General features: G+C 42.5%; 1 protein-coding gene across 21 annotated transcripts in view; it reads left to right on the top strand.

The window, feature by feature from the left end:
• Positions 1-23,014, top strand: part of mark3a (MAP/microtubule affinity-regulating kinase 3a) — a 36,079-nt gene extending 13,065 nt beyond the window's left edge. For 2 of the 21 annotated variants that reach the window (XM_079174570.1, XM_079174582.1), the window contains 14 exons: positions 621-686; positions 3,206-3,276; positions 4,267-4,323; positions 6,220-6,456; positions 6,741-6,881; positions 8,625-8,724; positions 10,647-10,759; positions 10,850-10,997; positions 11,499-11,716; positions 11,900-12,003; positions 14,585-14,857; positions 16,061-16,087; positions 20,871-20,915; positions 22,176-23,014. In XM_079174570.1, the coding sequence (XP_079030696.1) occupies positions 621-686; positions 3,206-3,276; positions 4,267-4,323; positions 6,220-6,456; positions 6,741-6,881; positions 8,625-8,724; positions 10,647-10,759; positions 10,850-10,997; positions 11,499-11,716; positions 11,900-12,003; positions 14,585-14,857; positions 16,061-16,087; positions 20,871-20,915; positions 22,176-22,521 (1,946 nt within the window). In that variant the 3' untranslated portion in view covers positions 22,522-23,014. Of the gene's footprint in view, positions 1-620; positions 687-3,205; positions 3,277-4,266; positions 4,324-6,219; positions 6,457-6,740; positions 6,882-8,624; positions 8,725-10,646; positions 10,760-10,849; positions 10,998-11,498; positions 11,717-11,899; positions 12,004-14,584; positions 14,858-16,060; positions 16,088-18,852; positions 19,179-20,870; positions 20,916-22,175 lie in introns of all 21 variants that reach the window. The other 19 variants (XR_013767418.1, XM_079174574.1, XM_079174576.1 and 16 more) reach the window with 19 other exon arrangements.
• The last annotated feature ends 820 nt before the right edge of the window (positions 23,015-23,834 follow it).

Genomic DNA, 23,834 nt, shown 5'->3' with positions numbered 1-23,834 from the left:
AGGCGGGATTCCCCGCTAATTACCGTTACCTTCCTTTCCCCGGCGCTGCATGGCTTCCTCTGCCGACAAGTGATTATAATGACCCGGGTGTCGGTGAACGCTCTCCATCTCTCCCTCACTGTCTTCCAGCCCACCTCGTCTATATTTAGCCCTCTTTTTATATCTCCGAGCCGAACACACTGCGGCTTTTGGACCGTGCAGTAAATATCGAGTGCTGCTAAGATCGGCTCGATGCTGCGCTTACGTGGTCACGACACGCACACGCACACGCACACGCACACGCACACACACAGGGATCAATCACCAGTAATCCATCCCTTGTGCAATATGCAACTTCTTTACTGTTTCTTTTTTCTTTTTATTGCTGCATATGTTTTATATTTATTGTATTTCTTTCTTTTATGGAGCTTCCCAATGAAAACCTCTCACAGTACTTGTATAACCCGATTAACAATTAACATCTTGAATATTGAGCGCACACACGGTGATCCACGTGACTTCACTGGAAAATGTTTTGTCATTTGTGTCCATGAATTTCTAACCATCTCTGTCTGAATCTCCTCCATCTTTTAACATAATTGAATTTATAATGTGTCTCTCTTTCTCTCTCCCTCCTTTAGTCAAGCTCTTTGAAGTGATTGAGACGGAGAGGACGCTCTACCTGGTGATGGAGTACGCCAGCGGAGGTGAGACAGAAATAAAACTGTAACATGTGGAACTCGTCTGACCGAGACACGCGTCCTTTTAGTTGGAGGAAAACACATTTTAGAAATGAATACAACCCTCTCAAAGGAAGCGGCCGCCCTCTCACTGAAGTATCGACGTGAAACACGTGATTATGTTGAAAACGAACAGCAGATGTAGTCGGTAGAAACCTGCACGCTGTGTGCTGCTCCCAGTGACCCTCGTATGATTTATTAACACCCAAATGTGACGCGTGTGTTAATAATTTAAACACACTGAGAGCTGCATATAGTCTGCAGACTCCACCTCGACCTGACGGAAACGCAAATCTGTGTAAATCTGAGGTGACTTTGTACCGTTGATATTATTTAAAGTCCATAACATGAAGCACGCGATCGGCATCTATGCTACAAAATACAGATTAAAGCTTTATTTTACGGGTCCATTGTTTCCTAATTATTTTCTAGAACCGTGACTAGAGATGACCGTGTAAACCGAGAAAGTAGCAAAACATTTCTGGAGCTTTTATTGTGAAGTTTTTATAGGAAATTAAAAGTGTTAATCCAACATTTTACAACCGCTTCTTTGACCACAACATTTGACCGAAAGACGAGTGTAACCGCGGCTCGTTACAGTAAATCGTCAACTGAATTATGAGGAACACACAAACTCATAAAATAAAGATTAAGCAAAGAGAGCTTCTGAGCCCTGGAGGTTGAAACGGGAGACGAGATGGTGACGTACGTCAATGTGGAGACTCGAATCAGTCCAGTGGAAACACAGAGAGGCGAGTCGGAGCAAGAAGAACACGTTGGTCGACTCACAGCAGCTCCATGGATTTCTACAAAATGTCCACAACAACATCATCGTCTTGATTTAGCCACCAGGTTGAAACATGATAAGTGTAGTTCCTCCTCCTCTGAAGACACACACACCTGTCTGTGAAGGTAAATTAGCATCTCGAGTGACTTTGTGTTGCAGCAAGTGAAGAAGAATGAGGGATGCTCATAAAATGTAAAACGTAAGAAAAACATTTCCAGGAAAAGCTTCCATGATGAACGGACAGGAAGTGGCGTCTCATTGTTACGTCGTTGGATCTTTGTGAAAGCTTTGCATCCTAAAAAAAACCCAACCGAGCATCTTTCCACCGGACGTTCTCTTGTGAAAGCTTCTCGTAAATTCTCATTGAATGCAGCGTCACACGAGACGCCTAAAAGCCAATCTCGCCATTGATTCCTTGGAACGGTCCCGTTGGGGCGATCTGAGCCCAGCCAAGAGACGACAAAGACGTGCTCGCCGAGGAGCAAATCAGATTACCGCTGAGACGGGAGCGCTGATCTTCGATCTTAAATGAAACAAATCTAATGTTTCTCTGTTCAGCTTTGATTCTCTGGAAGTCGAGCAGAATCTCAAGGCGACCTTTAGAGCATGTGATCCGGGACTGCGTGGATCTCTCCGGGAATAATGAAAATACAATCTCACCAGATGTTGGGGAATGCCGACCTTTAAGCTGCAGGCGAGTTTAAAGTAAGGACGGTCACTGTTAGCATGCTGATGTTAGCGTTCTGCTCTAAAGAGGCCCGTTCTTCCTGTGTTTAACTTCTCTGAACACATTTTTAAGAGCAGATGTTTGACTGAAATGTTCAAGTTTCGTGAGACGTCTATCGGGGGCCATGTTGGTAGTATGTGGTGCTGGATCAGAGGCTAATTGCATTCAAACAAGAGCAACTTCAGTTGGGCAATGCGGCTCAAGAAGTTGCCTCCGCATTATGGAATTATTCAAGAATGTCATGCTGCCAAAAAATGTGTTAAGCATATTTCTGTCTTCCTGTTTCACACGCGTACGTGATCCAGATTTCTCTACCAGCACGTGTTTCTGTGTTCCTGCTTTGTTCCCTAATCTCGTCCCCATGTACAGCACACGCTGTGCCCTTTAGCTCTGACATGCAAAGTGTTAGCTGCCACACTCTGTAGCGGCTGAGTCACAGAGCAGCCGTGGATTGTTGCTTCTCTGGAGCTGTGAAGTACAGAAACGAACACTCTGACCGCCTCTTCAGGTCAGCGCCGAGAGAGTGGGAGCGTTTCGAGGATTCAAGAAAAGTGAGGCGCTTTTTCGTTGCCTGTTATTTTGTTTAGTTCCTGTTTTCTCCTCGGTATGGAGAGACGCACACACAAGCATCGAAGCCAGCCACTTGAGTTTAATTAGCACACGAGCGTTAAGCGTGGTCACGTTTTTGGCTGGAAGCGTGCAGAAGTGTGGGCCGAGGGAAGGGTCTGCTCGGCAGCAGCTCTGTGCCTCCGGGAGAGGGCTCGGCGTGGAGGAAGCGGCGCCGAGCCTCTCCTCAATATCGTCAACAAACGCCCTCCAAACATGCACATGGGTGACGGTGCAGGCCAGCTGCTCCAGAAAAAAAGTTATCTGCGAAAAGTTGTGACTCACTTTGTTGTTTCTATGTTGTGTGTTTTTTTCTTTCAGTGCTCTCTTTGTCATCCTCTAATTATCTCTCTGGTTTCTCTGCAGGAGAGGTGTTTGACTACCTGGTTGCACATGGACGAATGAAGGAAAAAGAGGCCAGGGCTAAATTTAGACAGGTACCCAGCTTTCTCCCCCTGCAGTGTTCTGGTTTCACACCTCTGCTCCCGCCTCCCCGTCAGACAGACGTCCTCTGTCTTAAAGAGCGATGACGGACGTCCAGAACCGCCTCTTCCCCATCACTCATCGTTGTTTTGTGTTAAAAGCAGGGTTTGGAAGTTCTAGAGACGCCAAAGTTTTCAAGACATTAAAGGAATGCTTCACTCCTGAAGTGAACATTCGTAAATCAGTTCCTCGCCGTAGGTCACATTGAAGGAAACAGAGAAAATTCTTGATTAATTGAAGCAAATGGAGGCTGAGTGTCCTTCATCACAAACCTCGGTAAACATGAGTTTATGGTCTCAAGCTCTAGTTTCAAGTCTTCTTCAATACAGCATGATGTTCATTTAGTACATTATGGTCCATTTAGAGTCAAACAGACCATAAAGCAGAGTATGCTTTAGGGCGGGGCTACACAGTGATTGACGGGTCTCTACCACAGTGATGTACGGTCTAAGTTGTGTGTCACATTTTAGTTATCTGAAAATGTGTTATTTAGGGTTCGGTTGTACTTTGCCCTCCAGTGTCACTTCTGGTTCAGAAAAAACAAAATGGCGACGGCCAAAATGCCAAAACTCCAGGCTTAAAAAAAGCTGCAGCCCATAAACTAATCTGTGCCTCCAAATCTGTTTCACACACATGGAGCTGGAAAAGATATCATTAGAATGTTTGATCACCACACTGAAGATGCAAGAAATGAAAACGCTAAATACGCTGTTTTCTTTAATAATGACGCCTCACAGCTGTTCCCTGGTCTGAGAGATAAATGTGCTGCAAAGGAAACCTGTTGTTTCACCTCCTGGTGTCTTCAGCCCCACCTGCGTTATGTTTGATCTTTCCTGTCTGTCGACCACATCTCCTCCTCCTCCTCCCACCACATCCTTTATCACAGCCTGAGAACAGAGCAGTCGTCTAACTAAACCCTCGCTTGTCTCCGTTTCCTCCGACAGATCGTATCGGCGGTGCAGTACTGCCACCAGAAGCACATTGTTCACAGAGACCTCAAGGTGAGTTCAGAGAAGAAGATTATCGACTGTTTTCAGTCGACCAGAATGCAAAGGTTGATCAAAAGGGCAACGTGTGGGGCAATTATCAGAAGCAACATCACTGTGTTCTCTGGAGCCCAAACAGAACTGGGTTTTAAGGGTTAAACCCGCATCTCCAATGATTTTAATATTGAAAATACATGTACGTTTAAATACAGTTATTAAAATATTGTAACAAAGACATGAACTGAAACAGGACTTCATATCTAAAATTAACAATTTAGATATTTCAGCCCTTTTGGAAATTGTGATTCTGATATTTTTTTGGACGGTTAACTGAGAAATTAATTTGTTATATTTATCATTTTTGTCTCTTATGGTTCAGGGTTCCACGTTTGTTTTCTGCTGATGTATGAGTTGAGCTTTGAACATCACAGTTCAATCATATCGGAGTATTTTGTTGTGTTGGATGTTTTCTGCACTTTTTTTTTAATTCCCTTTCTGAGCTGCAGAAAACTTGATATTTAAGACGGCGATTTGCATCACGGAGCTAAAAATAACACGTTTTCATTCGCATTGGTGTTTATCGGTAATCCTGTGAAGAGTTTAAATGTGGGAAGCGTCTCCACCTTTTAGAGGCTCATCAGCTGTGACTCACGTCGGATGGAGAAGGTCACTGATCTGACGTCAGCGGGTTTCATGACTCCCATATTCCCTCTGACGGCTCTCAACACAAACGCCGCATATGCTGCTAACCAGGCTCCACTTTGCCCTCTTTCTGACTTCATCCTTTCAGCTGAACCAGCACATTATTATTATTATTAATATTAATATTTTTAAACATCATTGGGCCATAAAGTAGGCGTCGCCTCTAAAACCCGCTCACATGTTCTGCACCACATCACATCGTTGGAGTGTGAACGTCCCTCTTCCGTTTCGTGACGCCACTTTGTGTCCTCAGAGTATAAATATTGATGAGTTGGTTGGTTTTTATCCCCCCCCCCCCCTCAGGCTTCAGCGGTGTCGCCCACTAAGGTTTTATTTTTTATGGTCAGCCACGTTACAATAAGAGTTGTTTACCCCTCATGGGTCAGTCCTCGAGCTCAGTGGAAGATGTTTTTCTTCTTCTTCAGCTTCTTAATTAGTCTCTGGCCTCCAGCTGCATGTGAGCAGATGTTTTGGACACACAAAGAAGATGTGAACTGCTTTCTGTTAGATCAGACTACATCAAACAGAACGAGTGCTCTTTAGAGCAGAAATGATCCGTCAAACAGACTACAGTTTCAAAACCTATTGAAGTCAGCTTTTTAAATGTGAACATTTTCTCTTTTGTTAATTATCGTAAATCAAATGTCTGTTGGTCGGAGAATTTGAAGACGTCACTTTGAACGTTTTTGTTTTCTGGTGTTTTATATTCTAAACGATAGAATAAATGTTTCATACATTTGAGAAACGGACTCATTCATGTCATGTTGTTGGTTAGATGAGAAGATTTGAACCGTTTTCATGTCTGTACAATAACAGCCTGTTAGCTTAGCTTAGCATAAAGACTTGCAGCAAAGGGAAACTGCTAGCCGTTTTTGTAATCTATTCAAAAAACCAAAATCTAACAAAACAAAATAAATGTGGACGCGCAAAATTAGCTACAAACACACAGTAATCCAAAATAATATTTGATTCGTGTAAAATTAAAGGTTTGTTGGTTTCAGGCCGCTACTTTTCAGGTGAGGTAGTATTTTTAAATATTTTAATAATCTTCACTATTCCATCTCGTCAGCTTAACGGTTAATCTCCAGTTTCACTGAATTAATAAAACTTAAAAGTATCGTTAAGGACCTTTTGACTGAACCGTTTATTAACCGTTCAGATGAACTGTTGGTAAAAAAGGATCACAACCTTTCTCGTGTCTGTACTCAGGCGGAGAACCTGCTCCTCGACGCCGACATGAACATCAAGATCGCAGATTTCGGCTTCAGCAACGAGTTCACGATGGGCAACAAGCTGGACACGTTCTGCGGTTCTCCGCCGTACGCCGCGCCGGAGCTGTTCCAGGGGAAGAAGTACGACGGGCCCGAGGTGGACGTCTGGAGTCTGGGGGTCATCCTGTACACGCTGGTCAGCGGCTCGCTGCCGTTCGACGGGCAGAACCTCAAGGTAAGACCGCGAGGAGGAACGACGGTTATGATCCAGTGTTCCTCAAACATCTGAGTCAGGAATGGCTGGTTGGTTTTGGTGCAAAACGGCACAAAACAACAACGTCTTTATAACTGAATTGTTTATCTGTGGAATGATGTCTGAAAGTCTCTCTTAGATCTGAGCAAATGTAGACATTAACAGGCTGCTATCTGCACTGTGGACTCATGAAACTTGACAGCTTTGTATTGATTTCTTCAGATGCTCAGTAAGTAATGAAATGTGGCATGTTTGCATGTTTGCAGGAGCTGCGTGAGCGCGTTCTCAGAGGGAAGTACCGCATCCCGTTCTACATGTCCACGGACTGCGAGAACCTCCTCAAGCGCTTCCTGGTGCTCAACCCGTCCAAGCGGGGGACTCTCGAGGTGAGGGAGGACGCAGAAAATGTAAATATACCTCTCAATTCTTATCTCACCCTCTCCTGCACCATCGGAGAATGTCATCTATCCTCCACCTCTCCAACAAACCCCTCCTCCTCCTCCTCCTCCTGCATCATCTCCTCTGACGCCCACGCTGTCCTGTTTTTTTTTTTTTTTCTCGGCCCACTCTCGCCTCCTTCTTTCTGATGTTGTAACCATGAATAATGCATCGCCATTCTTGTGTTCGTACCAAAATTGTCTTTTTGTTCACTTCCCTGCCTTCATCTGTGAGTCGACGGTACCTCAGAGCGCTCAGGGCAGCGCATGAAACCAGCTCAGTCGAGTCAGGAGACCGTAAAGTTCAAATGATGAACCTCAAAATAAAGAAGGTTTATTCACCACCGAGACCAGTGTAGACGAATGGTTACGACACATGAGGCCGAATAATCTCTGGTCAGATTCAAGCTGTAAGATCTACGTCAGAGGTGAAAGTACATTTACTCGAGTACTCTACCTAAGTACAATAACAAGGTACTTCTACCTTACTTGAGTCTCTCCTTCTCATTCCACTTTCTTCTTCGACTCCGTAATTTATCTGACAGCTTTCATACTTTACAAAGTAACGTTGTTGCTCAGAAAACATAAAAAGTTTTATATTTAACCCTTTTTGGCTTTGCTGCCCGTTGCTACAAGTTTGGACCTCCTTGATAAAGTTCATCACATTGAACATAATTATATAATTCTCCACAATTCATAACCTGATAATAGTAGAACTGTTCAGACGCGTTTGTTTCAGAGCTGAGATTAAAATAGCCGTGTGTGATGTCGGAGGCAGGAAGGACGGTGAGACGTCTCAGAGCTGCGATCACGTTGTCAGAAGAGTGTTAATGAGATTCTTTTTAGCTGTAAACGTGTGGCTCTGTCTGACGCCCGGCGCTTCATCATTAACAGATAAAACGTTCTTTATTTTTGGCACATGAGCGGGTTTAAAACCACTCGTGTGTTTTTTGTTTGAAATGGACCATTTGACGAGAGGTTCCATCTTGTAGGTGAATTAAACTCCGTGTTGTTTGCCTCAGATATCACTCGATGCCCTGGATTATGAGAGAAGGTTACATCAGAGCCTGACCGGAGATAATTAGTTTAAAACCCCCCAGAGAGCTATTGATCAGCTGCAAATTAAACACGAAGGAGCAAACAAATGAGATGCAGCACAGAGCAATATGGACGTTACTGTGGATTCTATGTTTAATGGTGATAAACCTTTTCTTTAAAGAGCTTTAAGTGAAAGTAAAAATGTACTTTACCAAACTGAAAACACACCAAAGTACTTCACTTTGTGATTCAGAGGAAAATAAATGAGTCACACTTCTGCTTTTGCTATATTTTAAATTTCCAGCAAACCGTCTGGAACATGAGCAACTTCAAAGCAACTAAAAACAACTCGTCACTCAGAAGTTGCTTCGTAATTACGTTAAATATTGAAATTATTGTAAAACTGTATTAGTAGACATTAATTAAGTATTTTTACTGCCAAAGATCTTAAATCTATGCAATGCTTAAATGCAATAAAGCTGTTAATAAAATAGCAAGAAAATAGAATAACATTTTAAAACTTAAATGCAATAAAGTGATGAATAAAGTAATGTTAATATTGAAACCATTAATTAAAATCCTGTTCTAAATATATAGGTTTTAAGTTCACATTTCTATCCATCTATCTCTATCCAGCATCAGTCGGGTTCTAACTGTTTGACTTTGCTTTTGCAGCAAATCATGAAGGACCGATGGATCAATGCGGGATTTGAAGAGGACGAGCTCAAGCCTTACACTGAGCCAGAGCTGGACATCACGGATCAGAAGAGGATCGGTAAACAGAACGAAGCTGCTGTTGTTCTAGAACGTCTCCACTCCCGTTTGTTCCGTGTGTCGTTGGAGAAAACGCGCGAGGCGTTTAAACGTTAACGGGGTCGCACAAAAACACAAAGCTGCCCTCATTATTTCAGCTCCGCAGAGCTTTAGAAGAAAAGATGAAACGTGATGATGAATAAATAAACAGGAGGAGGAGGGGGGGGGGGGGAGAGGAGAGGGAGACACACACACACACACACACACACACACACACACACACACACACACACACACACACACACACACACACACACACACACACACAGAGGGAGGGAGAGAGGGAGACACAGAGAGGGGAGAGGGGAGGGAGAGAGGGTCTTATGTAAAAGCTTTTGGTTGGCCATGTGTCAGCCAGGACCAACAGAGAATCTGAGGAAGAGACGTCTTCATGTTGCCCAGGATTCCCTGATCTCTGAATTATGCATTTAAATCTTTTCCCAAATGCAACAACATATTTTAGTCTCTCACAGCTAAAGTCTTTAAACTGTCGAGACGTGAACAAGACCTGCTGGCATAATGGCGCAATGTTGGCAGTTTTACACGATGCGTGTTAAATGTTAGAGCACTGTAATACATTTATTAATCAATTATCATCTCGCACACAAAGGCAGTAAGAAAGGAGGGAACGGTGAATGAGGCAAATATTTAAGCCGTTGAGATTTGAGCTGATACTATTAGTCAGTTAATCAACCTGCAGCTATTTTATATAGAACATGTTCCAATCAGTCAAAGGTGGATTATTGCTTCGTTATTTCTTCTGTGATGTAAATAGACATTTGAAGAAGTCACTTTTAGTTCTTGGAAACTTTGATTGACTGCATTTTATTTGACATTTTTCAGACCGAATGGTTAAATTAATGGATAAAGAAAATAATAATTTAGTTGAGTTTCTTCTTCTCATGTGAGCAGAACATGAGCAAATAGGAATTAAAACGCGCGTCACTTTGTGCAGAATTTGCTTCTTAATTACGCTAAATAGTGAAACTTGTGTGACTAATTAAGTCTTTTAAATGCTGAATAAGTTTTAAAAGGACGACCCTGAAGCCGTTGGTGAGGGGACAGAAAACCCTCTTGATAACATTCTTTAACTCGAGAGGCATCAGCTGTGACCAACATTTACGTAACCGTTCCCAAAAAAGCCTTTTCCTTCACCAGATGGATGAAGAAAAGCGACGCCGTGTTTACCACGTCGGACACGCTGCTCCAAGCGTGCAGCTTTCTTTAAACTTTGAATATCATTCAATGATCGTGAATATATATCCGTTATTATTTGCTTGGAAGACGTTCTGTGCACATTTTCTGAGGAGAAGCAGAAAGTGTTGAGGGAGAAAGTGAGAGAGAAGGATTTTATAATCTCAGATTCTGCTTGTTTGCTCTCTTCCTGTGCTGCAGCTCACAGATTTAACAACAACTAGTGTTTGCAGGCATAGAACAGAGATGGGTTGTTGTTTTTAGTTTACTTTAATGTGTCAGTCTACCGGGGAGGATTACAAAACGTTGGTGCGGAAAGATTTAATTCCACCAAATTTAGAAGATGTCAGTCAGTGAGAAAGCTGTAGAGGAGAGCCGTAAACCCACCCAGAATAATGGCATTAGCACGGCTTTCAGTGTGACGATCACAGCGCTGCCTGAGAGGCTTTTCCTCCCAGACAGGCTGAGTCATTTTCATTTGTAGGTTGTTTTGAAAACATTCAACTTATAGAATATGTGCTGAAGAAATTGCAGGAATGTTTAAGTCCTCCTCTTGCAGGATAACAGTTACGGCACAAAACGCAAGTTGAATCGTTTTGATAATTTATTTTAAAAATAATTGTTGTTCATTAAAATGACGGCTGTGATGTATTTAAATGAGGTCTTGTTTGGTGTTTTGTCTGTGTGCAGATGTGATGGTCGGGATGGGCTACAACCTGGAGGAGATCCAGGAGTCTTTGGCCAAGATGAAGTATGACGAGATCACAGCCACCTACCTGCTGCTGGGCAGGAAGGCCTCCGAGGTACAAACCTGGTTATTAGTACAATAGAATAGACCTGTCTGTTCATGTACTGTATGTTTTCTGAGTGAAATCTGTCCGTCTGTCCTCCAGGTTGAGCCCAGCGAGTCGGCCTCCAGCAGCAACCTTTCTCTGGCCAAACCCAGACCCAACAGCGAGCTCAACGGCCAGTCGCCCTCCCACCTCAAAGTCCAGAGGAGCGTCTCCTCCAACCACAAACAGAGGCGCTACAGCGAACAAGGTGAGCAGGACGTTTTCTGTCGTTTTCTGTCGGGAGCTCTTCGTCGGAGCTGATAAAAGCAGATCATTCAAACCGTCACATGGTGGAGGAACTTTAACCTTTTAGCTCATTTGCACAGCTCGACGCCGTCCACTGTGATATAATGCTTCGTCAATAACGTTCCTTTCTGTGAGATCTGCAGCTTGAATAGCTACACTCACAAGCCGATAAGCTCCGGCTCTAACAACAGTTATTCACCGAGATTTTAAAGTACAACACACGGTTTTAAATGTAACTTCTAGCTCATTAAAAACCCAAACAAAAGGCATTAAACTATGAACTAAACAACTCTACATTATTTAAAAAACCTTAATGTGCTGATGATTTGGTTCTCAAGTCAGTTTCAGAATTTTTCAATTGTAGTTCGTCTCATTTAAGATGAAAAATTAAATTATAAATGTTTTAGCCAGAGGTACAAACAGCATCTTTGAGTCACACGTCTGTCTCTCTCTCCCTCCCCAGTCGGTCAGAACCTCCCTCCGGGGATGTCTCATCCAAAGCGGAGTCAGACCACCACAGCGGAGAACAGCACCAAGGAGGAAGGTGGAGTCCAGCTGCGTAAACCCAGCACCCCGGGGAGCCGCGGGGCTCCGCCCGCCAGCCCCCTGCTGGGCAACGCCAACAACCCCAACAAGGCCGACATCCCCGACCGCAGGAAAGGAGCCACCACCGGGCCGAGCGTGAGTCCCTTCACCGGTTCAGACACAGCTCACCATCTCACGAGACTCAGGCGTCCTGCTGTTTATCAGGAAAACCTGAATTATTTCGAGCAGAACTGAAACACAAAAACAAGCATTTTATTATTGTTTTATTAATTGGAACAGTAGAAACCAGTTTGTATGAACATGTGATTGTCTCTCCAGAATAACACGGCGTCGGCGGGAATGACCCGGAGGAACACGTACGTCTGCAGCGACAGAAACAACACGGACCGCCTCTCCGTCATCCCCAACGGGAAGGAGAACAGGTGAGAGGACGCTTCATCCCCAAAACATGACGCGCTGAAAGTACAGTGGACACAAAAAGCTCTTTTTAATGAGATTGTTGAGCATTTCTGTGGAACCCGTCATGGAAGCCAGTTCGTTCATTTAGTTATTCTTTATTTCTGCAGCAGTCTGTGCTTTTTTTTGGTCTAAATGCTGTTTTAGAGCTTTTTTTTTCTTCCCAACCAGAATGCAAAACTCCTCGATACAAACATCTAGTGAACCTAACGGCAGGTCTTCTTACCATTTGAGGCCAGATTCTCTCATTTTATTGTTGAAAGAGAAAATCCCAAGAAGAAGATTTCCTCTTTGTTTCATCCTTTTTATTTCCCTTTTCTACTCATTTATTTATTTTTTCATGTCTGCCTGTGTGTTTGTGGTTTCGGTCCGGGGATGGTATATATATTTTTTTCTCACTGTGGCATGAGCAGCATGACTGAGATGGCTTGTGCCACTAGCCCCTCTTCTGGCTTTGCGGCCGCCGCGTTCGGTGCCTCGTCGGGTTCGGTGCCGCTGAGGTATCAGAACGTGGGCCCTCTGTACGTTTACCAGGCGGGCTGGGCCACAATGCCCCACTCCTACTACGCTCTGGACTACTGCTCGCCCAAGTAAGACGACAGGGCCTCCGAAAACACCCCACACCCGTCTGTCTGTCTGCTCTCATGTCTGGCCCCTCGCTAACCCCACACATCCAGCCGGCTTCACACTCTTTAACCCAACTAAACCATGGACACCATTTCCTGCTGGGAGAAGAAAGAAAACTGTTTTTTTTCTTTGGTCTTCAGTGTCTGAAATTGATGCTCATCGGTCCACCAGCAGGTAAAAGAGTTTGAAGAATGATTTAGCTTCAAACGGCGCAGAGCTTCTGTGATGAACTGTGATCAGAGCCGATGGATTCATTACATGCATGGCTCGTTATCTTCCCTACAAACCCCGAAACTAACCTGCTAAACATCGTAGCTCTTAAAGGTTTATCCTCGTTTTGACACGTCTTCTGTCCAAAATGACTGCAGAAGATGTCTGAATCTAATTTTAGAAAGGAGAAAATCCAAATACAGAAAGAAACATTAAACCGACTGCAGCCGATGAACTTCAGCGATGTAGCCGCCAAAAGCGAGTGATGTCACCTGAACATGGTGGGCGTTGGTTTCAGACACTGATAATAAAAAGTTGAGGCACAAGAAGAGAAAAATATGAATCCTCACACTTTGATGAACGAGCTCCTGAACTCTGTGTGAGATGATATTTTTCCGTCTGCCGGAGGAGACGATAACACAGCTCTGCTCCTGATCTCTCCTCTCCATCCTCTGCTGTGAACTCTGACCCCTGGTCTCCTCCGTCTGGATCTCCCCTCACCTTGTCGGTGTCCAACACCCCCCCGCCCCCCCCCCCCCCCCCCCCCCCTCCCCCCCCGCCCCTCAGACCCATTGTCTCTTTTTGGACTCGATCACGTCTCCTCATGGTGCACGTCAGGAGCTTGATGCTCAGGGTGGGAAATTAACATCAACGGTCACATTTATGTTCACTTTTAAAAGTGTTTTCTTCTCTGAGATTATCTTCGGCTGGTGAATTTATGCACAACATCTCCCACGTTGACCCGTACACTTTATTTAAAGATGTTTCGGTCCCGTTAAACCGTTTTGTCAACTCAGAAAACTAAATCCTTCTGTATGAAGGGGAGCCTGGTCGGGGCTGTCGGAGCGGTTTGCTGCACCGAACGTCACGGACGAAAATCTGAAACCTGCGACAGCTTGTGTCCACTTTAATTCTCACAATGAACAAACAAATTGTGACGTTTATTGACATTTAAAGGCAGAGCTCTGTGTAGTTTGACTTCCTGACGAGTGTAAAAAGAGCAAGTTTCCGTTCTCTTGGAATAAATAACCGTATTCTACTCTGCAGACTTTACGGAGGTTTCAGTCGTCTGTTCCACCTTCTCTGTGACCTCCGTTCATAAATGAGTCGAGCAACCGTAGTTACCACATTAAATATGCGTCATTGCTCTAATAATCCTTATTTTTACAATATTTCACATGATGTGGACGCACAAGTAGGAGTGTGTGTGATTTGGCTCTAAAGTTCATGAAAGTATTTGGTCAAAAAGACGAACGTGTTATCTCCCACACTCATTAAAGGAAGTGTAACCGACTGAGCAGAGTCTGAATCCACCAGCTCATTCAATTGGATGATTCAGGTTTTTATTTAATTTCCTACCCTGTTGACATCTAACCTGCAGGACTCATTCACTTAAACCACATGGCAGCATTAGAAATCCACGTAGGAATAACAATCTGTCGGACATTTTAAAAGATGAGGAGGAAAATGTGATGTAACCGGTGCCGGTGAGTTTTTCCACTGCAGTTGAAATGCTCGTGTTCCAAACTGTACATCAGCGACCTTTTAACCTTCGCTGTAACCTCTGGTTTCTATGAGTTCGCTCCATCACACTTTCTTTTACAATAATGAATTAAGAGACAAAAACCAGTGAAGAACGCGTCTGCAGTGGAAAAACTTAGGTTCAAACTGTCGATCTTAACCGTCTCCACCCGTCTTCCTCCACCTCAGCAGCGTGGCGACGTCGCCCGGCGGCCAGAGGAACCCGGTGGCGTCGATCAACAGCATCGCCAACGCCACCACGCCCGACCGCCTGCGCTTCCCGCGCGGCACCGCCAGCCGCAGCACGTTCCACGGCGGCCAGTTGAGGGACCGCCGCACGGCCACCTACAACGGGCCGCCGGCCTCGCCGACACTCTCCCACGACGCCACGCCGCTCTCTCAGACCCGCAGCCGTGGAACCAGCAACCTCTTCTCCAAGCTCACCTCCAAGCTCACCCGCAGGTAGGCGAGGAAACGCCTCACGTCACGTTCATGTGAAGTAGAAGGACAGACTGTTTGATCTCCTGTCAGTGCAGTGCTCGTAGAGTTAGGATGATGACCTCACGCCTGTACCATGTGATCTACTCTAAGCTGTGTATCTGTCGCTGCCTGGACGCCCACCACACAGAGCTGAGAACCTCTTTCAATAACCTGTGATCCATTTAAACCATGTCTGCTGATCATTTTCTTCCATTATAGTTATGAAGAGATCTTTTTTGTCTGTACTTTAGGACAATTAAGATATGACATCACACCTCCGGTTGGTTTCCTTTGCTGTAAATGTGGAAACGGTTTTCACACACTTCAGATCTAATATTTCTTATTAAATAAATACATAAACTCTTGAGCCAAAATTAAATAAACGAGCCTCTCAAATGTGAGGTTTGGCTGCTTTCCTCACGTTATAATGAACTGAATATCTTAAGGTGTTGGATTGTTAAATGGACAAATCATTTGAAGGTTTATTCAGCTGAGGAAAGTAACTAAGTACATTTAACTAAGTACATTACTTTAGTACTTAAGTATTTCCAATTTTCTGCTACTTACTACACTTCAGAGAGAAACAATTGTCTGACAGCTTTAGTTACTTAAATGTCAATATCTAATTCAATATTTAAAAATATAGTATTATAGATTAAACTACCCGGCAGTATATAAAGTGACTTAAAATAAGATCCATCGTTAAAGTGATGGACACATGAATGCATGAATAATCCTAATCCAGTAATGTATTACATATAATTCTGCACAATGAGTAGTTTTACTTGATTTAGATTTGAATGCAGGACTTTTACTTGTACTTCAACAGAAGACATTTATTTTATTTTCTGTCGTATTAAATCCCAAATTTATTAAATGGATAAAATAATCAGCAGACGTGCAAATATGAATTGATTGCAGCCCTAATCATATTAATGATATATTCAATATAAATGTAATATTTTAGCATTTAAAGGCTCTTGGAGTGGCAGCCAGGCAGCGACATCGCTCCTGCAACGACTGACCTGAAATGAGGAAATTGAAATCATTTGATGATGAAATAAATCTTCTGCTTCACTGTTGATGATTCCAATCACCACGTTTCTGTTCACTCACTCACCCCCCCCCCCCCCCCCCCTCACTCCTTCACCATTCTCACTGTGTCTTTGTCTGATTCTGTTGTAGAAACATGTCATTCAGGTTTACCAAAAGGTAGGACTCTCTTGTGCTGCCTTCTTTATTATTTTTTTCCACTCTGTGCCCAAATAAAATTAACGAAAAACTGAATTTCACTGAAGAAAAATAAAAACACTTCCTCTGAAACTCTCCACACGTGTGAGGCTGCTGGCACTGAACTAACGCACCGCTTGGCAGGAAGTGAGCCGTCTCTGGGTACATTAACACGCACACCGTTAATTATCACATGAATGTAGTGGCGCTACAGCGTCAACTGCTTTTATTGCTAAAGGAATGTTTGGGGTGTTTGATTTGATTTCCTTTCAGAGAGTTTGATATGAAGATTGATGCCACTCGCATGTCTGTACAGTAAAGATAAAAGATGCAGTCTGTTAGCGTAGCTTAGCATAAAGACTGGAAGCAGGTGGAAACGGATAGCGTGGCTCGGTCCAAATGGGACAAAATCAGCCTCCGAACAACTTTAAAGTTAACATGTTTTATCTTGTTTCTTTAGTCTTTACATGAACAGATTGTTCCTGCTGTAACGAGTACACTGAGCTGAAGCTGATGGAGGTTCATGTTCTGTTTTAGGGCGGTGTTGATTCAACGTTATGATAATTATGGAGGCTGCAGGTGCTTCTATTATTTTATCCACCCCAATTGTATCAACGAGGATGGGCTGAATACCAGAAACGCCACAAACTGAACCCACCATTGGTGGGCTTTGGACCGGGTAGACATGCTAGCTGTTTCCAGTGTTTATGCTAAGCTAAGCTAACGGCCCCGCTGACTCCAGATTCATATTTTCCCAACAGACGTGAGAGTGGCATCAATGTTCAGATTTAACTCTTGGGAATAAAGCGAATAAGTGTATTCGTCTCTATCAAAGTCAACAAAAAACTTTAACAAATCAAAGCGATAATTTTGAGTTTTGTTACCGTGTGTGTGTGTGTGTGTGTGTGTGAGAGAGAGAGTGTGTGTGTGAGTGTACCCAGTGTGGTTGATCTGATTGGTCGAGTGGACCAGACTCCTTGAACCAATCACTCGATTTAAACAACAACAAAGCAGCAGCTTGCCACTAATCAATTGCTGATGCATGTATTGGGTCGCTTCTTACAGCCGCCATTGACTTGTGGTTTGTTTTCTCACATTGATTGTTATCGACTGAACTCTCTCTCTCTCTCTCGTCTCTGTGTCTCTCTCTCGTCTCTCTCTCTCTCTGTGTCTCTCTCTTTGTGTCTGTCTCTCTCTCTCTCTCTGTCTATCTCTCGTCTCTGTCTGTCTCTTGTCTGTCTCTCTCTCTCTCGGTCTCTCTGTCTCTCTCGCTCTCTCTCTGCTGTTGAAACTTCACATTTTAGTCGGAGCCTTAAACGTTATTCTGCTCCATTTATTCATAAAACAGATTCTTTACTTCCTCTGGCTCAGATGTGACTCCTCTCTCGTCCATCAGATGAGATTTGTGGAGGAAATGTCTGCCATGAAGAGCTTCTGTAGAGCGGCCTCTGTGTCGGTCCTTCCAGTGGTGTTGTGTGTTTAAAAGTAAAGATCTTTTTAAAGACCAGTCGGTCGATTCTTTTGCAACTTTGTTTTGTTTTTGGGGAACGTTTGGTGTTCCTGAACCGGAGTTCTGGGCTTTGGTGAATCATTTTAAGAAGACGCTCCATCAGGGCGGTTGTATAATACACAACTTAAAATGTCACCAAACACAATCGTGGACTCTCTTTTTTTAACTCTTTGTGGTTTCCTGCCGGGTCACTAATGAGGGTGTGAAACTGATCAAAAATGAAACTCAAGAAGACAAAAGGATTCCTGAACCGAGCTGTTTAAGTCTGTAGACACCAGAACCAGTCGCTGTTATCGGGAGCAGTGGAGGAGGTGTTTTGGCCCTTGCAGGTTGCCATCCTGAGGCTCGTCAGCGCCCTCTGGTGGCCGATTGGTGGACAGTCTTCTTCATCATCCAGAGCTCTGGAGTCCTTCATCATCGTCACTCTAATCACCTCACTTTGTTTCTGTTTATTTTGTGTTTGTCTTCATTTTCTGTGGAGACGAAATGTAGTAAAAGATTATTAGAAGAGTCGAAAATATACCCGGAGATATAAAATGATTATAATGGAGTATAAACTTATATTTATGAGCTTTATACTTTACGTTTAGTCATCAATCAGTTGGTACTAAAAAGCAATAAATACATTAAACTGAATTTATTTTACTGTTGCTCATTTTATTTTTAAACTCTGGTTCAATCAAACCATTTAAACGATTTATATGTTGATTATTTTCTTGTTTAATCTTTTGCTTCAGAAAATAGTTTTCACAATATTTGTCTTTTTTTTAATTAAATTGAGAAAACGGCCAACAGATGAATCGATGATTTAAATAATAGTTTCAGGGTTTATAGAACAATGAAGGAGTTTTAAAACACAATGAGCAACAACAATAAGGTTTTAGCTTTTATTAATAGTTTTCTATTTATTGCTTTTTCAAACCAATGGATTGAAAGTTGAATGGAAAGTATAAAACTCAAACATTTATTTTTTAAACATTAATTATATGTTTTGACTTGTCTGATAACTTTTACTCCATCTCGTCCCTCTCGACCCTCCGTACGTTTCAACGCATTCTGAGACTTTAACCAACGACTTGTCACTTCCTTCTCCTCAGGGCGTCTTTAGGTTCAGTCACGTCCCTCCTCCTCCTCCTCCTCCCCCCCCCTCCCTCCTCACAGTTTGTGTTTTTTGTCTTCCTAACCTTCCTGTTTCCTTTAACCTTCTGACGTCTTGCTGCTCTTCCTCTCCTCTCAGGGTCAGTATTGACCCGGCCAAACGGCAGACGGCCAAATCAGTGCCCGCCGTCCCCTCTACCCAGGGAGGAAAGAGCCTTAGTAAGTCCTCTGCCCTCCAGTCTCCTCTCAGCCTGTCCTTCCTTCCTTCCTTCTCATCAGCCTCCTCCCATGTTTTCCTTTTTCCTCATGTCCATATACATTTTTATATTCTTTCCCTCTCGCTCTCTCTCTTTTTTTTTTTTCTTGTCACGTGTCCATTGAGGACATTTTTTCAGATTCCCAATTTTTTCTTTTCAGATTCAGGAGCAGACGATATAGAGAGTTGTAGGAAGATGAAGATCTAGAGTAAGGGGCTGTTTCGATCCCTCGATCTCCTCCTCTTGAGAGAGTCTTGAGTTATGTGGAGGGACCCCCTCCCCCCCCTCCCCCCTCACCCTCCCTCACCCCTCTGACTGACCCAGGACCTGCTGTCCGTCCTGTCTGTCCTCTTGTCCTCTTGTTGTCGGGGAGCTTCGAGTCACTTCCTCCTCCACCCTCGTCCTGTTTGTTTTCTGTCCGTCCTCTAGGCTGCAGTGCATGCTGGGAGCCTGATAACAATAAGCCCGTCCTGTGAGAGCAGCCGGGACATTTCTGCTTATTTTACTCTTTTTAAATCTCTTGTGATATTACTCGGACGTTTTCCTTGTGACTCTTTACAGTTTATTACCCGTTTAAAGTTAGTCGTGCTGCTGACTTCAGGAAGAATATTATATTCTGTCAACCTTATGGATACAATCCTCAGTTTGTCATTTTATTTCGATTATTATGACGAGAAAAAACACAGAAATGCAAATAAAATACAAATCAAAGTACTTTATCAATAAAATAATAAAATATTCAACAGCAGCACAAAGACAAAAATAACTACGTTTAATTCATAGGGAAGCAAATAATAATATTAATAATATGAGGTACATGAAACTAGAATAAAAATGTAGTGACAGTTTTGTATTAATATAACAATAAAAGAATCATAGAAAATATAATATTCTAAGACGTAACATAGAAGTATAGTTTGGGATATAAGATATAAAATAAAGTTCCACGTAATATTAATAGTATAATGTGTTATTTAAATTGATTTTTTACCCTCAGTGATCTAACACACACATATTAAATCTACAGACTGTAGCTGAATGTACATCCTCGAACGGTATATTTCAGTATATATTGTAGTATATGTTGTAGTATAACCTTGATGGTACATGTACATATTAGAGGTTTGTGTGGCTGTGAAAAAATAAGGTCAGGAAACAATTTAAAGAAGAACTTCAGATCTCGACTATTTAAGAATTGTTCTTGTTAACTTTCAAACCAGGCTTTCAGAGAACTCGTGATTTATGCGTAAATGATGCGTTTTATTGGGTTTTAAACAGTTTATAACGTTTAACATCAAAGCTTTGTTAACCGCATCTCATGGTCTTCCTTTAGCGGGTGGAGCTCCTCCTCGCTCTGGTTTTAAGCTCTTCAGACGCAGATGAAAGCTCAGTAGACAGCCTGTGAAAATAGACTTTAATGCATTAGATGGACTTTAAATCATTCCTACTTAAAAACCTCCAACAGAAGAGAATAAAAGGATCTCTCTAGAGATTTAATATTTAATAAACTGCACCGTCAGCGCTCTGTCTCACCTGTCTGCTGTGGTCGATGTCGTCGTTCTGCTGTTTCGGGTCCAAACAGCAGTTCACGAGATGATTTCTGTGTTTACAAGTTTTTTCTTTCGGTCTTCTGTAAACTGTTGGTTTCAGTTTGAGAACATTCATCACTGTTTTTATTATTTTATTCATTCTCATGATTCTTCACTGGAAGTTGAACATCTTCCATGTTGTGTTTTCCGGTGGTGGCTCTCGTTTGTTTCACATCGGTGTCTCTCCGTCTTACTCACTCGTCACATGTTCTCTTTTTTTATTGATATTGAAACTATTTCTTGTGCACAATCCACATCTTTTTTCTTCTTCTTTTTTTTTCTTCCTCGTCTGATCTTCTCATGCTCCTCAGAGTCTCAACCGAGTTTGAGAGAAACGGGAGACTTGAGGGCTCAAGGTGAGGTTACCTGTACCCCCCCCCCCCCCCCTCCTCCCCCTCCCCTCTGATGTGTCGTTGCTCCTTTAAACGTTCGTCTCGTCTGCTCCTCCTCGTGGGAAGCCCTCTCTGCTTTGTTTCTTCTGGGATGTCTGAAAACCAGCGTGTTGTGTTGTGTTTGCATGGCGCTGAGCCGGAGTGCTGCTCTGTTAGCATGTTTGTGTTGTTGTCAACCTGAGGAATGCTCCTAACGCCTCCCTCACACAAATAACTGCCCTTAATAAAACAGCATGGATGTTTACGTTACATTTACAGTCAGAGCTTTTCTGGAAAATGAATACGGATATTTAGAAAGACTTAATCCTCAAAGACTCAGTATTACAAACACAAGTTTAGATTGTTGGTCTCGTTACATTAAACCTCTTAAATATATGGAAACCAAACGGGACCTTTTCCATCAACTTGGACTGTGAGTTTGTCTGTTTTCTGCTCGTATTGTCTCGTTTGACTTGAGCTCTTCTCATAGTTGATTTGTGTGAACTTGAGAGTTCGATATTTACAAAATGCAGACATGATATTTTCTATTAAAATAACATAAATACCTTCACAAAAACAACTCCGTAAAAGAGAAGGCTGAGCTTTGTGACTTGAATGTAATGATGATTTGTGAAGCTTAAACTTGTGTGAGTGGAAACTAACTCCAGCCACAAGCACAGTCATGTTTAAAGGTTTAGTTTTAGACTTTCAGGGAAATTCCCTTTCATGCTGAGAGTTGGATGAGAAACACGGCACAGAAATAGTCCTCTTAACCCTAAACATGACATTTTTACACATGTAAATTGGGAGCTATGTTTGTTAGCCTGGAAGAGAGCCATGCTAGCTGTTCTGTTTCCCCGTTTCAACCACTACAAACGGACCAAAATATGTAGAAAGATACAGAAAACAGCTGCAAGAGGAGACTCGAAATGACTATAAAAACATGCAAAACAACTACAAAGAGACATAAAACTCATGCCTGTGCCCAGGAGCCCATCGTTTCATCATGTGTCCCTGATGGGATCAATATTCTGATCGAACTCTCAGCAAGAAAACAAATAAAACCCTCAAAGTTGAAACTATTCCTTTTTAAATGTGGCGAGCTGCTATGACTGATGCACACGTATGTGTATTTAATCTACCAAAGACAAAATATATGTATATTGTGAAACAGTCAAAGCAGCTTGTGATTAAAACCATTGAAATCTGCAGCACTAAAAGCTCTCTTTGTGTTTTTGTTGACAGTCGCCATGTACCTGGGGATCAAAAAGGGGAAAATAAAGACGGTAAACCCCGCTCCCTCAGATTCACTTGGAGTATGAGGACCACCAGCTCCATGGAGCCCTGCGATATCATGCGGGAGATTCGCAAGGTGCTCGATGCCAACAACTGCGACTACGAACAGCAAGAGAGTTTCCTGCTTCTTTGCGTCCACGGGGACGGGCGAGCCGAGAACCTGGTCCAGTGGGAGATGGAGGTTTGTAAACTGCCCCGTCTCTCCCTCAACGGCGTCAGGTTCAAACGGATATCCGGATCATCCATCGCTTTCAAAAACATTGCTTCCAAAGTCTCCAACGAGTTAAAGCTATGAACAAAAAGGGTTTAAAAGTATACATATATAGAGAAGTATTTAAGCTGTACAATCATCCAAGTAGCAGTTTCCAAATGTCTCCTTTTTTTAAACAAAATACAGAGTATGTATTGAATATTATAATGTATAGATTAAGGCTTTTGGCAATAATCAGTGAATTACCTACTAATATCTCAGTCTGTTCAGACATTAACGAGTTGAATATGATTTGTCATGCTGTGAATGTGGACAAAAAAATGAAACATTTCTAGTCTTATTTATTTCATCTTTTTTGTTTTGTTTTTCCTCCTGGAAAAAGGAAAAGAAATGTACGTAGCGTTTTTGTTTTCAGTGTAAATATTGTATCTTTACTTTCAACACGGCTTCACTGCAATACTCATTTTGTTTCTTTTCTTTTGTAATTCGTTTAAAAAGTAGAGATGAGGAGTTCGTGTCAATGCTCACATGGTTTAAGGGTCACTCGTGTCTCAATTAAAGTGTCTGTCAACTTCAACGTCTCACGCTGCTTATTTGTGCTTTTCATTCCAGAATTTAAAACAGGTTTTAAATAAAGGCATTAGATAAATAAGGGCTTATACATTATCAAAACACTGAAATGTGTTACCTTTACATTTTGAGATGAAGTTTCCCAAAAAATTTTCTTATGAAAAAGTACTTTGGTGGATAGTCTTTCAACCTTTAGAGTTCAAGAGACAGGTCTGTTAAATTGGGCTGAAAAGAGTTCAGGACTACAATCTTTACTTTATTCTGGTTTCAGAGCAGTTTTTGGACACCAATTCTTTGACATTTCTAACTCTGACAGCTGGACAGGAAGTCTTAACGTCATAAAACAGCCCATTAAGTGCAGAGATGCTTTTGGTACGATGACTCAGCAGAATAAACATGCGATGTTTGATCATAAAAGAAAAGCAGGCGCAGAGATTACTGGTTTGGTACTGCAAAAACACTAGACTTAATTTCCCATAATGCAATGCTGGAGGGTCTTTGGCCTCTGAACTAAAATGGTACATTTATCATCTGAAACCTCAATGTTATGATTGAAGGTTCTTTATCAAGGAATGTTTTAAACCAACGTGCTGCATTCAGGGACCGATGTTTGCATCTTGTAGGTTCCAGTTGTAAGCGACCTGAAGACAAATGGCTTCCAGCTTAAGTTTGAAGACGACTAGTTTTAGGTGTCTACAGATTGAAAGCTTTGGTTTAAACTGGAGTTTGTAAATGTTATATGCTACATCTTACAAGTTGTCATGAAACAGTCAGAACATTAAACACTGAATGAGGAGATTCATGATATACGTAAGAAATCACAAAAG

Source organism: Pholis gunnellus (assembly GCF_910591455.1).
Source record: "Pholis gunnellus genome assembly, chromosome: 15".
NCBI lineage: Eukaryota > Metazoa > Chordata > Actinopteri > Perciformes > Pholidae > Pholis > Pholis gunnellus.
This window is presented reverse-complemented; position numbering and strand designations above follow the sequence as displayed.